The following is a 20,021-nucleotide window of genomic DNA, read 5'->3' as shown; positions in this document are numbered from 1 at the left end:
AGAGTGGTAAGAGGGCTTGAGGACCAGGTGCTGGGGAACACTAACACTGAGGGGAGTCTAAAGGGAAAAGAGTCTGCACAGAGCTTGAGAAGACAGTCAGAGAAAAGGGAGGAAAACTAGGATTGGTGTTAGTTAAGCCAAAGGCAAAGTAGTGAGAAATATGGCAAATAATTCTGGGGATAACAGAGCTTGCCATTGTCCCCCAGTATCAGCATCCCCCTTGAGGCAATACCATTTTTACCTGCAGCAAAATAAAAACTTCATTTCCTGGCCTCCCTTGCAATAGGGGTGGCCATGTAACTAAAGTCCGCAGAAAATTGTCCTGTGACAATATGCGGGAACTTTAAGAGGCAGATAGCTCATCATTTACCCCTTCTTCTCCATATTTTCCTTTGTTCTCTGGACATTACCTTGTCCATGAAGACAAAGCTAAGTGTGAGCTGGAAGAAGCTTGAATCCCAGAGGACTTTGCAGAGCAGAGCTGCCGTATAGACCTAAAATACATGCCTTTAGACCATTACACAAGAGAGAAATGGACATCTCTTATTTAGGCTAGTCACGTTTTGTTTTGTTTGCTGTTTCTACTGGCTGAACTTAATTCTAATCAACACACTGTTTCTTCTCCTTCCATAAAAAAATGTTTTGGGAGAAATCATGACAGTTCAAGTGACCCTCTTCACTCCCTATAAAATCTAACTCAAAAATCAGATGAAAATGTTACTTAAATTGTTACTGATTAAGAGTGTTAAGGACTGGATGTTTATTTCCCTTTAAAATCCATATGCTGAAGCCCTAACCTCCAGTGTGATGTTATTTGGAGGTGGGACTTTTGGGAGATAATTGGGTTTAGATTAGATCATGAGTGTGGAGCTGCCATGATGGGTTAGTGTCCTGTGTCATCAGGAAGAGACATCAGAGCTTTCTCTGTCCACCATGAACAAGGCAATGGATTAGTCAGCCACATGCCAGATCATGGATATGTTTCCTTCCTTCCTTTCCTAGTGCCCTTCTATTCTCCAGGACAGGGTAGAGCAAGGATGGGAAGTGAGAAGAAAGAGATAGGGGAAGAGTAAACACTGCTTACAGAAATCACTACTATTGACCTTTAGTCTCATTTAGTTCCTGCCTAACCTGGGAAAAAACCTGACAATGAAGGATACCCTAGCAACCCTGGTTAGGGTTACAGAATTCCTACCAAACACAGGAGCCAGGTGGTGCAGGCAACCATGGGAGAAACACAAGTAAACCCCCGAGTATCAATTTCATGAAGACATTTGGGGAAAAAAAAACAAAAAACAAAAAACAAAAAACTTTTTCACAGAAAAGAGTAGAGTGGAAAATTTTCGTGAGTTCTTAAGAGAAAATGAGACTTCAAAGTTGTTTCATGTCTGTGGCAGTGGCTTTGAGTAATAACTCTACATTCCCTGGGGCTCCTATTTTTCTTCTGGTATCAGGAATATTTCAGTAAAAAATTCTCAGAAGCTCTAGAGTAAGAGAAGTTCAGAAAAAATGGATTTGACGATGAGATTTGACAATTCTGAGGTCTCTGGTGACATGGTAACAGCAATTTCAGAGGCGTAGTGTGAGGTGAGATAGAGAGGTGAGGAAGTGGAACCAGTAAGGCTAGCTAAGCTGTGAAGAGAAAAAAGAGAAAGGAGGGGAGCGACTGTGGGACGTGTGATCCTGTCCTAGGGCCATTGCTGTGTCCAGTGGCAGGAGGACAATGCAATCATTGCAATGGGGTCTACTAAAGGAGAGGCTTTCTACAACTGAGGCAGCACCACCCAACCCCTCTGGCAGTTGGAGGTAGCTGGCAGCAGGGCAGGACTAACTGGGGAGCATCAGTGGTCATGGAGGAAGAGTTAGGGTCTCCTTCTGACTATTTCCACCGTTAGTTATGGCATTTGGGGCCAATCAGGTTCTTGCAGTGAAGTGGTTGGAATGTATGTTCTTTAAATATTGCTCCAATGCTCACATTCTAGAATACCTCTGTTTATTTTGGTGATAACTCGTGGTCTCTTCCCTAGCCTTTTTGACTTCCTGGATATTTAACTCTAGGTGGGCATTTTTTTTTTTGACCAAGTGGCACATTAGAAAAACACTAGCTCTCTGAGAGTTGAAAGCTAAAATGTTTCTGGACCTGGATTAGGAAGAGGTATAATAACTTTTCCCTCCTCAAGGTGGGTAGCACTGATGACCCCGTTCTTAGAGCAACCAACCCATAATTCTTGATTTCTCTCACCTTAGTATATACCTCTCTCAAGGGTGTGAGCCTCGGCTACAGCTAGTGGCTCTAGACCACCTGCCAGCCTCTAAGTTAATGTAGGACCAACCACAGGCAGATGTGATCACCGCGATCCTTCTGTGTGACAGCCAGTAGGGTCCAGGACACTACTCACTATCTCCAACATCCATTCCATTCATTCAGTGCTGCTGAGGACAATGTCCCAAGTGCTGGCGAAGCATTAGTAGCGAAACAGATAAGAATTCCTCTCCTCCTGGAGCTCATGTTCTGGGAGTGTTCTTCAAGTCTTGTTCTCTTGGAGGACTTGCTCTTCCCATTTGAATTGAAATTCTTGTCTCAGTATCCATTGAACAGATGAATGTGGCATCCATTCCTAGCTGCTTATCTATTCTTCTTTGTTCCAAACTAACAAACGTTAGAATGGCAATGCACCCACTTCAAAATACTGACCTTTCTCCAATCTTTGGTAGTCAGGGGTGCCCAAGAATGGGTGCAACTGTGTATTTGTGTGTGAATGTGTTTGTGTGTGAGATGCAGTAACGTGTGTGTGAAATGAAATAATAAGACACAGGTTGAAGGCACTGGAAAGGGCTTTTATTCCTCCCAAATGAAAAAAAAAAAAAAAAAAGCCTCAGGAGAAGGTGGTTTGCTTTACTGCCTGAAGGAAGCCATGCTTGGCTGGAGCAGCCATTGTGAGACCAGGAGGCCACACACCATACGTCACTGTACATTAAGTACTAGGAAGGAAAAGGTTGTGAGGAGCCAACCCCAGCTGCCCCAGTTCTGAGCTACTGAATTATGGATTTCTTGTTCTGTGAGGAAAAAAGCCCTTTTTTGGTTAATGGCTCTGGGTGAGGTTCCTGTCCTAGGTGGGCAAGTACAGTCCTCACAGATCTGAGTGACTCAGCATTGGCTGCAGAACTCGTGGTGACAGCCGGAGTGAAAGCCCAGCTTTGTCTCCCACTAAAGGCCATGTTCTCTCTGGGCTACTGTGCACCCTTATGGTTTGCAAGGTTTGCACTCCTGCAAATGCACTTCTCACTTTCACTCCCTGGCTATAGGGAAAGTGTTCAGGGTCTCATGGAATGCTTAATGTTTGTAGGATTTAGGACTTCATTTCTATGTGTATTCTGTACAATACCTGATTTTTCACGGCTCCGTTCAGGTCTGCCTGCACAGCGAAGTGCTGACTTCTGTGAGCTAGCCCCACAGCACAGCATCCAGGAGCTTCCCATTCACCTCAGAGAGCCGAACTGTAGAACTTGTTACTAAGCCACCCTGGCTTTATTTTTACTACAAGAAATAAGTCCTTGTAGCCCTGAGACCTCAATTGACTGCGCTCAGGGGACTGGAAGCCCAACCCACATTGTATCCCTTTGTTCCCTGCCTCCGGCTGATTTGTACTCTCCTGTATGGATTCAGGTATCTTTGACCCCACCCCCCAAGAAAAACGTTTTTTTTCCCTGTCACCTTCTCTGAAGCTGGTAGCTTTTCTATTACTGTTAACATTTCGAATAAAATGCCCTGACCTTCCAGCTGCTGCATCTGAGTCTTGCCCCTGCTGACCTCACACATTCCAGGACGCAGGTCTGGGGTACCCCCAACCTGTCCCCACTGGCTAGAATTAGCTAGGTTGAATCTATCTGTGTCCTGAGTACAATACGCACACACTCACACATACGCACACACACACAGATGCACACACGCACACTCTTTAGAAAAATTATTCAGGTGAGCTACTTGGCAGCATCTTCCACAGGGCAACAGGACATGAATTATCAGTGACTAAAGCCCTTCTTACAAAATCACTGCTAAAGGCACAGATTCCTGCTTCAGGGACATACAAGAGACACTGCTTTAGGAGAACAAAGTACTGCCACAGAACAACAGTGCATCACCACTACACCTTCAAAGAACAGAAAGCTCTAAATTGTCTTTCTCTCAAAGGATAAACTCGCCCTCAGGAAAAGGCAAATGAGAAATTACAGTTCCTTTACCACAAACTTCTTTCAGCTCTGGTTCTCCATACCTTGTGCAGAAGCTAAGCACCTAAGGTAGATCCAAACCTAGTCATAACTCCATCTTTTTTTTTTTCTTTTATTTTCTTTTCTTTTCCTTTCTTTATTTCTTTCTTTTTTTTTTTTTTTTTTTTTTTGAATGCTTTGAAACATTACAGTGTTGTTGCAAATGTAGATAAGAGATTATAAGCTCCCTCTGGAGTATCTGTCTATGTGACAGACCACCTCAAAACTTAGTACCTTAAAACAACTGTTTTAATTTTCTTTCACAATTCTGTGAGTTGGCTGGAATCGACCATGTGGTTCCTCTGCTCCCTTCAATGCCTGCTGGGGCTACAGTCAGCCCAGGGCTGAACAGACTGGATGGTCCAAGATGGCTCATTCACAAAGCTGGTGCCTTGGCAGGGACAGCAGGAAGCTGGCCTCAGCTGGGATGCTGGGACAGCTGGGCCACTTTCTTACATAGTCTCAGGTCTAACCTCTTTTCATCTGACCACTCCATGTGATATTTCCAGCAGGGTAGCTGGACTTCTTAAATGCAAGTTCCTCAAATAGCTAAGGTAGAAACTTCTAGGCTTATAAAGGCTGAGGCCCCCAGGCTCTGACACAGCATCACTTCCACTGCATTGTAGGAGTCAGTGAGTCTCAGGGCCAGTCCAGAGTCAATATGGCACTAGACTGCACAGCAGGGTGAATACCAGGGGGCATGGTCTGTTGAGGCCCGTCTTTGGAAAGTGTCTGTTGCATTGTTGTTCATTGCTGTTCATGCTATCGAATGTGGAAATGATACTGATATGTACAGTCATGCTTTATAGAAAAAAATTCATTGGTTTATTAAGTCTATGAATCACCAAAATGCATATATATTGGGAGCATCTAGGAGCTACACACATTCAGTGAATCTGATTGTTTGAAAAACATGATCAAGACCTCTGGGGAAAAGAAAATCACATTTCATTCCATGGTTATATTCATAAGAAGTCAAGTTTTGTAAATAGATGAGTAAATTAAATATTCTCAGGCTACTAAATTAGTAATTCCATGTATTGGATGTTTATTAAGAATAGGCACTGGGTGGGCACCTGGGTGGCTCAGTGGGTTAAGCCGCTGCCTTTGGCTCAGGTCATGATCTCAGAGTCCTGGGATCAAGCTCTCTGCTCAGCGGGGAGCCTGCTTCCCCTTCTCTCTCTGCCTGCCTCTCTGCCTACTTGTGATCTCTCTCTCTCTCTTTAAAATAAATAAATAAAATCTTAAAAAAAAAAAAAAAGAATAGGCACTGGGCCATCGTTATTTATATGGGGTTTTACTTAATCTTCCCAAATACTCCATAGGGTGAGTATTACTAACTCAAATTTCCACATGAGAAACTGAAGTTCAGTGAGATTTTGTGACTTGCCTGAGATGAAACCTCTAGTTATTGGATGAGCCAGGATGTAAACCAACATCGAACTGATATCAAAGCCCTCGTGTTCTTAAACCCCACACCAGCATTTTATCTGTTTTGTCTTTGCTCACCCTTTTCTTAAATTGTTACAGAGTAATCTTCAGTTTAAGTGGGAACAAGAGCCACCTCTCATATTGCCATTTTCTAAAGATTTAGAGCCCATTTCCTATTTGACAGGCTGCTGTAGTCAAGATTTTAAAATCCAGTTTCTATCTTGGCATGATAGTCCAGACAATTCCCCAGAGCTCTCATATCTACAAACATATGCCTCTGTGCTTAAACTTGAACCTCATCCAAACCCCAAGGTTATTATTGAGTAAAATCCTGCTCCTGGTTTATCCAGGTATCTGGAAAGTTTCCCTCTGGCACTAGAACTGTGAATCACAACCTCTCATTCGTGCCATCTAAGGACAGAGAAAGGGACACCTGTGCTTTTCATTTTGTGGTAACATGATTTAGGAAATGCCCCACCAAAATCAGGTTATCCAGTGAAATGGAAGAGCTTTGGTGAAAGATTTAGTGATAGAAATGGCTGGGAGTGGAGGTAAGGTTAGAAATTGCCAGTGAACTTTGCTCTGATACGGCTACTGTGTTTGGGTCATGGAGGTCTCCTTGGCACTATGCTCCAGCCACATCAGACTGCACTCCTTAATGAGAATTTCCTGTACTCTGCTACCTTGGGGCCTCTATGCCATTTGTCATTCAGAAAGTCATCTGCTTTGGGGTGCCTGGGTGGTACAGTCGGTTAAGTGCCTGTTTCTGCTCAGGTCATGATCTCAGGGTCATGAGATGGAGCCCTGTGAGATACATTGCCCCGTGTTGAGCTCCCTGCTCAGTGCAGAGTCAGCTTGAGATTCTCTCTCCTTCTCTGGGCGCCCATCCCACCCATGCTCTCTCTTTCTAAAATAAATAAATAAATCCGAAAAAAAAAAAAAAGCCATTTGCTTCAATCTCCACCTTTCTAAATCTATCAAGTTCAAGCTCAAAATCCATTTTCTATATCAAGTTTTTCATCATCTAAATTAAATCAATCTCTCTCTGTGAATCTGTATTAGTTAGCTATTGCTTGAGAAAAAAAAAATCACCCCAAAACTTAAAGGCTTAAAACAACACTGTTTATTCACAATTCTCTGAATTGACAATTTGAACAAGGTTCAGCTGAGATGGCTTGTCTCTGGGTGTGGCTGGCAGGCTTTATACATGTGTTTGCAATCTATAACTAGAGGCCACCTGGCTGAGGAGACCATATTTCCATGCTCAAGGCCTTGACCATGTTGTTTGAAGTAATTGGGTAGTTTGAGCCTTCTCTCTCCCTGAGCAGAGAGTGGATGTCACAAGGCTGTTGTAGAACATCATTTTGCAACATTTTATTGGTCAAACCAAGCCATGAGGCTAGCCCATATGTCATGTATGGAAATTAAAATATGACTCCAACTGTTTTCAGTTGTTCTTACTGTTTTCATTTCCTTATCTATTTTTCTATCATCTCCCTCAAAGTTGCAACTCATGATTGGTAAATGCAAAAACTGTGAACACATTCGAATGACTTTTCTCTGTAAACTATAATATTTTTATTTTGAAGTAATTGTATACTTAACAGAAAATTGCAAAACTAGTGGGCGTAGTTTCCAGATAGCCTTCAAACAGCTTAACATCTTGTATAACCAGTACAATGGTCAGAAAAAAAAATGAAGTGTGCTTTTGTACTAATAACTAAACTAAACACTATATTTGAATTTCAACACTACATTCTTTTACTGTTCTAGAATCTATCCAGGCTTTCATTCATATTTTTTTGGTCACATTTTTTGTTACATATTTTGACCATACACATTTTTTTGTTACTTCCACAGTCTTAAAACGCTGAGATTCCTCAGTCTTATTTTATCTTTAATGACCTTGATATTTTGGAAGAGCATCGACCCATTATTTTGTCAACTGTCCCTCATTTGAGTTTGTTCATGTCTAATTTTTTCTCATGATTCGACATGATCACATGCATTTTGGGCAAAAGTACTACAGAGATGGTACTGTGTCCTCCTCACTTGTTTATGATGGGAATGTGTGTTATTCCTTGGTACTGTTGACCTTGATCATTTGGTGAAGGTGGTCTCTATCTGGTTTCTCACTAAAAATCTACTGTCTTTGCTTTTAATAGTCAGATAGGAGATACTTTGAAACTATGAAATTCTCCTCAAACTTTATCCACTAAATCAAACACTGAATGGTGGTTTTGGCTGCAACAATTATAACTTCAGTGTTTATTTAATGGTGATTTTCTATTCTCCTCTTCCTTCTATATTTATTCATTGAAATGTACTATCAGGAAGATTTTCCTTTCTCACTTATTTATATCACTATGAACTTTATTTTATCTCATGGGTAGCATTATGTATGTTGTTGCTCAAATATGTAAGCCATAATATTTTTAATTAGGAAAAACTCTTCTATAAGCATAGAGGCACCTGACACACTCAAAAAAATTTTGCTAAACAAAAAATATTATTTTGCTAAACGAAAAATATTAAATATAGAGAGATTGTAGATATAGAGAGATTGTAGGTCTCTCTATATTGAAATATGTAGATATTTGAGCTGAAATATTTTCACAAGTACTAGCTTTTAGCCTCCATTTGAATTCTTTTCTTTATTTTTACAAAATAAACTCACCAAATAAATTGTTTCTATTTATGATTTTTGAATATTTTTCCAAATGTAGATATTGTAAAATCTGGTACAGAATATTATTTTATTCTATTTAATAAGAACTCCATCAAAACTTCTTTCTATAAGTCAAGTTTTCCAAAATGTTATTATAGAATTTTAAAATTAAATCTTCATTACCATATAAAGCCATTTTTTTAAAAAGCTAACTCCTGGTTATATTAGTGATAAATTTCAGTGTCTTCCTATTTGCAATTTCTTTTTCAGCAATTACAGTTGTAAAGATTAAAATTCTGAAGTAGTTCTTTTTCCTCTTTCTTTGTTGAATACTTTAACTAGAGACTTCTCATTAATTTTGAGTAAATGTCAATTTCTTAAAGTTGATTACTGACCAGCAACAAAGAAAATATTACCATCATGCATAAGATTGTTATTTAAATTAATATCAACTTTATCCTCCAGATATTGTATTTAGTTTACTCTAACTTTGTATGTATAAAGCTGTGTGAATTTTGACTATAGTTACCATTTCAACTAATAGAATATCACAGCTTTAGTACATAATCACCACAATCTCAATTTCTGTTCCATAGATTTCTTGTCTTTATTTTTATATATTTTTAAAAGATTTTATTTATTTATTTGACAGACAGATAGAGAGCACAAGTAAGCAGAGTGGCAGGCAGAGGGAGAGGGAGAAGCAGGCTCCCCGCTGAGTAGGGAGCCCCATGTGGGATTTGATCCTAGAACCCTGGGATCATGACCCAAGCTGATGGCAGACGCTGAACTGACTGAGCCACCCAGAAGCCCCAAGATTTCTTACTTTAATAAAAATACTAGTTTACTGAGATGTTGTGCTCCCCCAAAATATGTATTCATATTTTCATTCACGTTCACAAGCTTAATTTTTAAAGTAAGAATAGCATTCACAATTCACAAAATTCACCTTGGAAACAATAAACTTCCAAAAATTGTCTTGTGTTCTGTGAACTGGTTGAACTTTTTTTTTTAAAAAAAAGATGTATTCATTCATTTATTTTAGAGAGAGAGAGAAAGTGAGGGGAGAGGCCGAGAGAGAGAGAGAGAGAGAGGAACTTTAGCAGGTTCCACACTGAGCATGGAGCCTGATGCAGGTTGGATCCCAAGACCCTGAGATGATGCCCTGAGCTGAAACCAAGAGTCAGATGTTAAACCAACTCTGCCATCCAGGTGCCCCTGGTTAATTTTTTTATTATTATTATAGGAATTAATTGGTTTTTAAATTTAATTTACCTGCTCACACTGTTTAAAACTATCATAATTTGACTATTGGTAAACTCTCCTGCCATTGGTATCAACTCATTAATAACCATTGCTTTACATTTCTCATGGGCCCAAGGACACTCAGAACTAAAAGTGAGAACAATCAATTTAGGATAACTGTCCTTTGACCTAACGAAGCCATGCTGCATGAAGTGTTCAATGTCACCCACTTCTGCAGCTGCAAGTGTGAAACCACATGTCCTTGGGCTTAAAATCATAGGTAAGAGTTCCACAAGTGGGAAGAAGTTTGGGAAGAAGGTTCCATGGGAAGGGAGCAGGCCGAACAGAAGCTGGTCCGCGAATGCCAAATGCCAAGGTTTGAAAACAATGGGCACAGTCTTTATAAAGCAATGACTAACTTCTGATGTAGATATTGCTGCTGCTTCCGCAGATTTCTGTCTTCTGATTTTCTTACGGTCAGTGATAGTATTAAGAACCCCATGGTGGATAGCGAGTGTTCTGTGTGTTAAATGCTCATCATCAACTTTCTTCAACAACAGAAAATCAACACTTAATTTTTATTAAACATGCATAGATGAAACCCTTGCTTCTGAAAGGACTTATTGCAAAACATAACCAGATCATTAAGTAAGCATAACCAGTTAGCATAACCAGATCATTAAAAAGTTAGGGATTTATATCATAAGATAAATTACCAAACTTGTAGCAACGGCATCTAGATACTCTGTAGCAGGACTGCAAAGCTTCTACCTCTCACAGGAATTTCGCTTACATCTAATCTTTAATTCCCTATAGGTCCTACTAAAACCCACTGACTAGTATCCTGGGGGCTTCGTGCCTCTCACAGGTCTTGGCATGGGCCACCCATCATGGGCCTGGACATAGTCACTGCTATCCCCAGTGGACAGCAGAATCTGTAGCCTCAGACACATCTCCCAGCACCGCCAGAACAGGAAGCAGTTAGTTGAGCTTCACGTCCAAATGTCGTCTTTTTATCAGGGAGTGCAGTGCTTGCTGTACTCAAAAGGTTGGGAAAGGAAGGATGAGCTGTCTTTCAGAGTTTACCATGTGTTACAGAAAGAATTCTGTCACATATACCTGCTTCTTATATTCTATTAGAAGAGACCAGTTAGAGATGGAGTACAATGTAGAGGTCTCACCAAATCTCTTGTAGTACAATGATTAGTCATGATCCTCCTTAAAAAGGAGACATTCCAGGACAAATGCTAAACTGCGCTGAATGCTAGAACAACTGGCTAAAACCAGGATTTCTAGGTAAATTAGGATACTTGCCTCCTTAAAGCTGGAATTGTCTTTGACTTTAGCACAGGTAACCAACCCCTAAATCTTGTTTATGCTTCATTTGACATTTCTCTTGAATCTGACCCTCCTTTTTTATTCTCATTTTATCCTCCATAACCTAGATGCTTGCTACCACACACCTGCACATTATTTATAACAACATATTTACTAGTCTAGGACTCATTTTTTCCTTCATGCCATTCTCTTCCTACTTACCATCATGTTCTTTCTCCAGAAACTCGTATGTCTCATCACACCCTTGCTGAAAAATCTTTCAATTTTTCCTCAGTACCTGCAGAGTAAATTCCAAATTTGATTCCAAGTATAATCTGTCTCTATTCTGCACTTGCAGATTAACTTCTTTTCCTTTCTAAAGACTTATTTAGAGAGAGAGCGTGCGCTCATATGTACAAATAGGAGGAGGGGTAGAGGGAGAGAATCTTCAAGCAGACTCCCCACTGAGCACAGAGCCAGTGGGGCTTGATCTCACCATCCATGAGATCATGAACTGTGTTGAAACAAAGAGCCAGAGGCTTAACCAACTGAGCCATCCAGGTGCTCCTAAGATTCATTTCTGATTCACTTTTGCTTCAGATTCATCCTTCACTCTTGCTTGGCTTGATCTCTCGCCATTTCCTAAACATGCTTGGCTTTTGGCATTTGCTGTCCATGCTTTTGTTTATGCTGTTGCTTCTGCTTAGTCTTCCAGACCTGGTCCAGACCTGGACCCCACTTGTTGAAATCTAGACTGTAACTCCAAGTCCAAGTAACATCTTCAAGGATCCTTCTGTGATTCCCCATCTAGAAATAGTCTTCTTATCCTCTGAAGTTCTGCAGTAGTGTAGAAAATAGTCCGATTGGATTGTGTATTACCCAAATAACTTCAACTCAAGGAGCTTTTCAATGGCAAACTTTTGGAGGACAGAGATGATCTCTTTCATCTTTTGATACCCAACAATGCTTTATATACACGGCTACTTAATAACTATTCATTGAGTGAATTAATAAATGAATGGCCAATCAATCCACACTAAAGTAATAATGAACAGAGTCCTTCCTTCAGAAAATACATTTACAGCATATTAGAAACTATGTTAGCTCAGGTTGCCATAACAAAATACCATAGATTGCGGGGAGGAAGGCTTTAAACAACAGACATTTCTCACACTCAAAAACCAGTATAAGTCTCAGAAATCCAAGATTAAGGTGCCAGCTGCTTCAGTTCCTAGTGAGGACCTCCTTCCGGGCTTACAGATAGTTACCCTCTTGTTGTGTCCTCACATGGTGAAGAGGGAGAGAGGGAGCTCTGGTCTCTCTTTCTTTCCTTATGCTAAGCCCATTATGGGGACCCTCTCCTTGCCTCATGACTTCATCTAAACCAAAATTACCTCCCAAAAGCCTCATCCCCAAATACCATTACACTGAGGTATTTAGGTGTAAGCCCACTGTTAGGGCTCCAACATATGAATTTTTGGGGAACACAAACATTCAGTACAGAATAGGGACATTCAGTCACAAGTAATGGTTAAATTTAAACCTGTCTGTCAGAGAATCTTTTTGAGTGAGCTCACCTTTGGGTCTATAAAACACTACAAATAGGGTGGTTCACCTAATATCAATCTGGCTTATTAAACTTTGGGTCTCCCATAAAAACTAAATAAGATCAATTTCATTTTTAAAATTCTGATTTTCTTTAACAAGTAAAACCACAATGAGTAAAGACATAAGGTGTGAGTGTGTTTGTGTCTATATAAGTCTCAAAGAAAGGATCCACATCAAACTGATAACGGTGGTTACTTATCAGGAAGATGGTGTCATTGAAGAGGTATGTTACTGTTGTACTCCTGATTTGTTTTTAATATTTTTGTAGGGAACATACACTGCATGTTATATCTGAAATAGGAAAATAACCAAAAATGTTTAAAGATGTCTTAGCCTCTGTGGCACTATATATATGATATCTCCAATGTGGTAACTGCCTTCAAAAAGCTTATAATATGGTATTCCCTTTGCAGCTTCCAAGACATGGAGGGGATAAAAATTTGGCTCAATGCTTCCTCAATGGTATCTTTGTATTTTTTTCCAAAATCTCACCAGAGAAAGAAATTAAGCCTGTGATTGAGAGCAAAAATATATTTAGAAAGCAAGTAATATAGAGGAAAAAGGACTAAAATCGGTAAAGCTATGAAAGTATTTAAATATTTAATTCTTTAAGGATCGAGTAAGCATTAGCCATAAAACAAAATGAGAGAACATCTGGAAGGCAAGGAGGTTGAAAGATTGAAAATTAAAAAGCAAATTGTATGCTTTAGTGCTACTGTGGGACCTCAGCAAATGGATAGAAACCCATTTGAAGACAAATACAGAGTTTGTGTAATTACAACAAGCCTGAAGATGGGTTTAGCATTTATACATCTCCTGGGAAGCTTGGTGAGTCAGAAACATAAAACCAAAGCAAAGGGAGGTTATTAAAATATTATTTCCTGTTGTACTGTAGAACTCGAGAAGAGAGTAAACATACCGATTACTTGCATGGCTGGTTCCACGTCTGTTGTGGCCTCTTCCAGCAATGACAGCAGTTTGGCTGATATTTGATGCACTGATTCAATGTTGCTAAACAAGCTATCCACGTCCAGCCGATCAATCTGAAGAAACACAAATAGTGAGCACCAGCTGATGGAGAGAGACGCACTGTATTTAGGATGTTTTCTCCCACTAAACAGTAAGCATTTTAAATGCCAAACCGTGCTGCTTCCATCCACCATTCCTGTAAACATTTTTATTTGGGATTTCTAGAGTAAATGTGCAGTTTTTCATGCAAAGAAAGTGTGTGTGGGGGGGGGGTGTTGCATCTGTTCCCTCTGCTTTTTCTTTATTTTGACCAAGTTTTAATGACCCAAATATACATATACATATTCCTATAAAACCAGAGCATGGGGGCACCTGGGTGGCTCAGTGGATTAAAGCCTCTGTCTTCCGCTCAGATCATGGTCCCAGGGTCCTGGGATTGAGCCCCGCATCCGACTCTCTGCTCAGTGGGGAGCCTGCTTCCTTTCCTCTCTCTCGGCCTGCCTCTCTGCCTACTTGTGATTTCTGTCAAATGAATAAATAAAATCTTTAAAAAAAAAAAAAGATAGGCTGTGCCACTTAAACAAACAAACAAACAAAACAAAACAAAAGAAAAAACACCACGAGAGCATGAAGAAGATTTAAGCCACCTATTCAGTACTTTTATTAACTGCCATCTATGAGGGTATGTACTAGTGTGTATGAATTTAGAACACTTTAATGCTTATACAGCAGAAGTCAGACCTTACTCTAGGCAAGTAACTATTTTCAAAGCTGTTTAAAACCACAGATGTTCTAAAAGTGATGACAAGTAGATGTGCTGAGTTGCTTCCTGCTTTTTTCTTAAAAGAAATGTGAATGGAAATTTCACCAAACATGTTCTACTAATTAAAGATTCATCATATTTTGTAACTTCATGCGCACACTCAAAAACCAGTATAATATTCCTGGATCTTAGAGCTGGTGCTTATGATATTTTATTTATTCATCCATCTCTCCCTCATTAACTATTTCCTGAGGTCCTTCTATGTATCAAGAATTGTAATAGAAACCCAACTCTGTCTTAGGCATTAGATGATTAGTAGAGGGATGACCAACCATCCTAAACTATCTAAATAGAATTTGATGAGGTATGTGCCCTGATTTTGCTGGATCTTACTCTAAATCTTTCTCTAGTTTAAGTATAATCTCCTTTCATAATCAAATAGTGTCTAGTTGGCTTATGAACAGATTGGTACAGGCTCCACTGGGCTACCACAGGGAATAGGAGTGGTGACTTTCTCCATGGTTTACTGCAGGTGGGGTCATAGGTCCATAATCACGTCATCAATACTCAAGTCATGGAAGAGCTTCACAGGTGGAAAGCAGAATTGCCTGTTCCAAACCAGGTCAGTATTTTAGGGGTGAGAGGGACAGGGGGTTCAGCTAAGGATCAAAAAAGGAGGCCAAGAAATGAAGGGGAATTGGGAACAAGGGACATAAGGGAAGAGGTAGATGTGGAGGAATTCTGGAGACAAAAGTGAACACTGTAGTTTCATCTTCATACTCTCAACATCCGTCTCTTTGGGTGAGCTAAGTCTGTGGTGAGTGAAGGGGAGGGGAGGAAGGAGGCAGGTTGCTCATCTTTTTGTCCCCTCCTTTTTTGATTTTGACTTAGCTGTTGTGCCCCATACCAGACAGAGATATTATTCTGATAAGGATATTCTGTTATTAAACATAAAGCATTGTTTCACATTCCACCTTTTTAAACATTTGGTGACTATGTCAATTATTTCTTATGCAAAATGATCTAGATATCCACATTCCTTCCAAGCATCATGGGAAATTCCTTACCTTCCTATCATCAGTCTTGTCCTCAAGAAAACTTCCAGCCCCAGCCTCACTTGTAATCAAATTCCACATGGTTCTATGTAATGGATTTATTTCAATACTTTAAGTATTATTTAATTGTATATTTGAAATTTTAAATTTAAAAAAGATTTTATGTCTTCTAAAATAATCTGAATCTCCATACTGTATCATTACATTGCAATCATTATTAGCTCTTGAGGTATCTAAGTATCTCATGAAATGTTCCTTTAAGTAGTTATTCTAATTGGATAGGGCATATATGATTCTTTTGCCTGAAATCTATAGCTACTCAAGACTTTCAGTTTCTATTTTACAAAATGTATTTAATATTATACAGAATATCCAAAGGGCAGATAATAGTTACATGACTCTTTTTGTTAAATGATAATTTTAAATAGCTAAAGATGTCATATATTTCTGGGTACCACTGATTTAACACATTATTTATTCTAAGGAATGGCTTTGAGTATTGAGCATTGAGTATTAATTAAATAGCAATGGGATAAATTTGCATAGCACAAAATATGTTTTCCAAAAATTGTATATGAATCAGGTTTTGGGGAGAGGAACAGAGGGGGAGTCTTTTTTTTTTTTAAGATTTTATTGATCTATTTGAGAGAAAGAACATGAGGGGGCTAGAGGGAGGGAGAGAACAAGGCTAGCTGCCCAACAGGGAGTACAATGCAGGGCTTGATCCCAGGACCCTGTGATCTGAGCCGAAGGCAGAGGCTTAACCTACTGAGCCACCCAGGTGCTCAGTGAGAGAGAGTCTTAAGAAGACTCCATGCTGAGCATAGAGTCTGACATGGGACTTGATCTCATGACCTGGAGATCACAACCTGAGCAGAAACCAAGAGCTGGACGCTCAACTGACTGAGCCATCCAGGTGGCTCCAGATCAGTTCATTTTAGATGTGCTAGTTGAATTTTTCTTAAAATCATATTTTGAAATGAATCCTTCTAACATAAAAATTTCATTCCCAGTTTGCTTGCTTTATATGATAAAAGATCAGATGTAATCGATACAGTGTACCTTGTTGTTATTTAATTTTTTATGAAAACTTTATTCTGAAAAGTTTAAATCCTTTGTATTTATTATTTCACATGTCATTACAGCTTCTCTGTAAGATATGAATGAGTTTGAATATAAGAAAATTCATGTGAAGAGAGGTGCCATGCTCAAAATTAAGAAGTCAGAACAGAGTTGGGTCTAGAAATTGACCCTTTAACCCTATACTTTAGTCCATTACCAGCAAATACTTACAGAATGTTTTGTCATCTCTGGATTTTTGGCTTGTTCCTGAGTTTTCCACTAAGTTGTCACTTCTACAATTTCTTTCTCAAGGTCAGAATCCTTCATATCTTAGATTTTAAATTCATTTTTCAAGGATTTAATTCTATATTCTATCTATAATCTTAGTTCAATGTGGCAAACACTAAGTAACAAAAATATAGCATTTAATTTCATTTCTTTTTGAAGGACAGAAAGGATTAAAACATCAATTGGCCTGTATCACCATGGGCCTATGGGGATTCTGTGAATCATGAAATAAATTCACATTCAGTCACTGCTTTGCCAGGAACAAACAAATGTCTGATCTAAATAGGCTTTTAAAACTGGTAGATGACTTTATAATTATTGATATAAATTCAAAGAAGCATTTATATTTATTTATTAATCATTCACTAGAAATAGGCAATGCTCTAAAAGCTTAAGCTGAGTTATATTTTAAATGGATCAAAATTTTATTTTTTGGAAAAAAGATTTAGTCTAAATATACATTATCCTAAGCAAAGTCAATGTATAATAATTCAAATGTACAAAACAGAAAAATTAAAGATTAGTGTTTCTGGTGGCAACTTAATACTTTGCTTCACAAACATATTCATCACAAGATATACTTCAAATGGCAAGTTCTCATTATACTTTATTAATGTTGAATTTATAGTTGTGTGCATGCAAAACTCCCCAGGTATAAATATCTAAGTAAAGGAAAGCAGACTTACAACATTTCATCAATTCAGAGACTATAATCACTGGGGTAGAATTACTTTGTACCCCACAAGCAACTTACACCCACTGTGTTCAAAACATTCCTTGCATTTTCCTGCATTTATTTCCTGGCCTGAGCTCTTGTGCTCACAAAGGCTTTGCCCTCATGAAACCTTGCAACGTTCTACCTGTCTGAAATGAAGATGGTAGTGACAGTGTTCATCCAATAGTTTTGACCATCTCTCTGTCCTTTCTGTTGCTTTTTTGGGGGAAGCCACAGCTCCCCAACTCTACCTAATTTGGTGGAATTGTCAGTCATGATGCTCTGCTCCCCTTCCCTGTTCCCTACAGGGTAGGCATATGACCTAGCTGGCCACAGGCATTGGCTCAGGATGGGCAGGTTCCCAAGCAGAACCAATGAGAATCTTCCTTGATTTTTAATGAATGGTTCTTGGGAAGTAGAAGGGCCTGGTTTATAATGCCTCAAGTATGTAAGTTTCTGTCTTTATCAGTTATCTTTGTGGAGAGTTTGACTGTGATCAAGTTGATAGAGAGAGAGGGAAGGCTAAGCCTGGATCTCGCTTGCCTAAAGCAAGACATCCTTATTACAGAAGCTAATAAATTGCCTTTTTATTTAAGCTAGTTTGAATTTTGTTACCTGTAACCAATAGGGAACTAATACACTTTTCTTTATTTCTAGCCCCAAATCTCACTTCCTCTTAAGAAAAGGTTCCTGCTCTCTTGATTAAAATTAACCTCTTCCTCTCCTTTGCTTCCATGACTCTTGCTTTGTATGACTCAATGCTGATATTGAAACCCACCATATATACCAGAGATATTTATTAATTTATCTGTCTCTATATCAAATCTGTGAACTCCTCCAGGACATTTGTCTTTGTGAGTTATTTGAATACCCCACTGTATCTAATATACTACTTGGCCCATACCTAGTTACCCAATGGAATTTTGACCATTTAAACGGAATCTAATCACTATAATTCAAATGATATATTTACTCTGTGGAAGCCATCAATAAATATTCCTCGTAATCACTCTATTGGGCTCTGAAAAACAAGTACAGTGTAAAAGATCAAAAGTGGTATGAAGAAAAAAAAATAAAAGTCACCTAATTTCCTTGTTAAGAATATCACATTAAGTGGATATTTTATAACTTTCTACTTAATTTTTATCTACAAAGACAAACTGTTGTACTCAGTTTGGCTATTAGCATACCTGAAAAATTTGCTGACAGAGGACAAATTTCTCATTAGTTTACACTTGGGAAATTCCTGTTTATTGTTTTCTGTTTAATGAGCCCTGGGACACTCAGCCTAAAACCCAGTCACAGAAAGAAAAACTAAACAGTCTGAGGTGTCAGCAGATTTACAATCGTGGACACCTTTAAAAGTGAACATTGAAAAGAAGTCTAGGGGGCGCCTGGGTGGCTCATTGGGTTAATGCCTCTGTCTTTGGCTCAGGTCATAATTTCAGGGTCCTGGGATCGAGCCCCATGTCGGGAGCCTGCTTCCCTTCCTCTCTCTCTGCCTGCCTCTCTGCCTACTGTGATCTCTGTCAAACAAATAAATAAAATTAAAAAAAAAAAAAAAAAAGAAAAGAAGTCTAGGAACAAACTCTTTAAAAAAACCAAACATGGGGCGCCTGGGTGGCTCAGTGGGTTAAGCCGCTGACTTCGGCTCAGGGCATGATCTCAGGATCCTGGCATCGAGTCCTGCATCGAGTCTCTGCTCAACAGGGAGCCTGCTTCCCCCTCTCTCTCTGCCTGCCTCTGCCTACTTGTGATCTCTGTCTGTCAAATAAATAAATAAAATCTTAAAAAAAAAAGTCTATCCTGTCTAAGTATTGCTATCCTTGCTTTAAAAAAAAAAATCAAACACTATTATCATAAAAGTAGTTCATGTTCATTGTAGAAAATTAAAGATGGGCAGATTAGTAAACAAAAGACTACACAAACAGCTAGAATCCTACCACATAGCAATAACCACGGATATTCTGAGGTATGTCCTGTCAAGTTGTTTTTTTCTGAGTGTGTACATCTGTACAAAAGACTTATACATTTCAAATTATATTTTAAAATTCGCCTTTTTAAAAGGTGCCTGCGTGGCTCAATAAGTTAAGCATCTGGCTCAGGTCATGATGCCAGGGTCCTGGAATTGACCCCGGGTTGGGCTTCCTGCTCAGTGGGGAGTCTGCTTCTTCCACCCTTTGCCCCTCCCCTTGTTCATGCTCTCTCTTGCGCTCTCTCTCAACCAAATAAAAATAAAATCTTAGGGCACCTGGGTGGCTCAGTGGGTTAAAGCTTCTGCCTTCAGCTCAGGTCATGATCCCAGGATCCTGGGATGGAGCCCTGCATCGAGCTCTCTGCTCAGCAGGGAGCCTGCTTCCTCCTCTCTCTCTGCCTGCGTCTCTGCCTACTTGTGATCTCTGTCTGTCAAATAAATAAATAAAATCTTAAAAAAAATAAAATCTTTAAAAATAAATTAAATAAAATAAAATTTGCCTTTTTAAACTTAGTGTAACAGGAACATCTTTTAATGCCATTGATCTTCCTCAATTGCACCATTTTTAATGTCGACATTATGTAGAAATACTTTGGTCTATTTAACCAGTCACTAAATCTTTGAAATCTAAATAGAAATGTCATTTTCACTATTAT

General features: G+C 39.1%; 1 protein-coding gene across 2 annotated transcripts in view; it reads right to left on the bottom strand.

The window, feature by feature from the left end:
• ARHGEF38 (Rho guanine nucleotide exchange factor 38) overlaps positions 1 to 20,021 on the bottom strand; it is a 170,297-nt gene that overhangs the window by 89,474 nt on the left and 60,802 nt on the right. For both annotated transcript variants that reach the window (XM_032333060.1, XM_032333061.1), the window contains exon 3: positions 13,458 to 13,581. In XM_032333060.1, coding sequence (XP_032188951.1) covers positions 13,458 to 13,581 — 124 coding nt within the window. The remainder of the gene's footprint in view (positions 1 to 13,457; positions 13,582 to 20,021) is intronic.

This window comes from Mustela erminea, chromosome 2 (assembly GCF_009829155.1).
Source record: "Mustela erminea isolate mMusErm1 chromosome 2, mMusErm1.Pri, whole genome shotgun sequence".
Lineage (NCBI taxonomy): Eukaryota > Metazoa > Chordata > Mammalia > Carnivora > Mustelidae > Mustela > Mustela erminea.
This window is presented reverse-complemented; position numbering and strand designations above follow the sequence as displayed.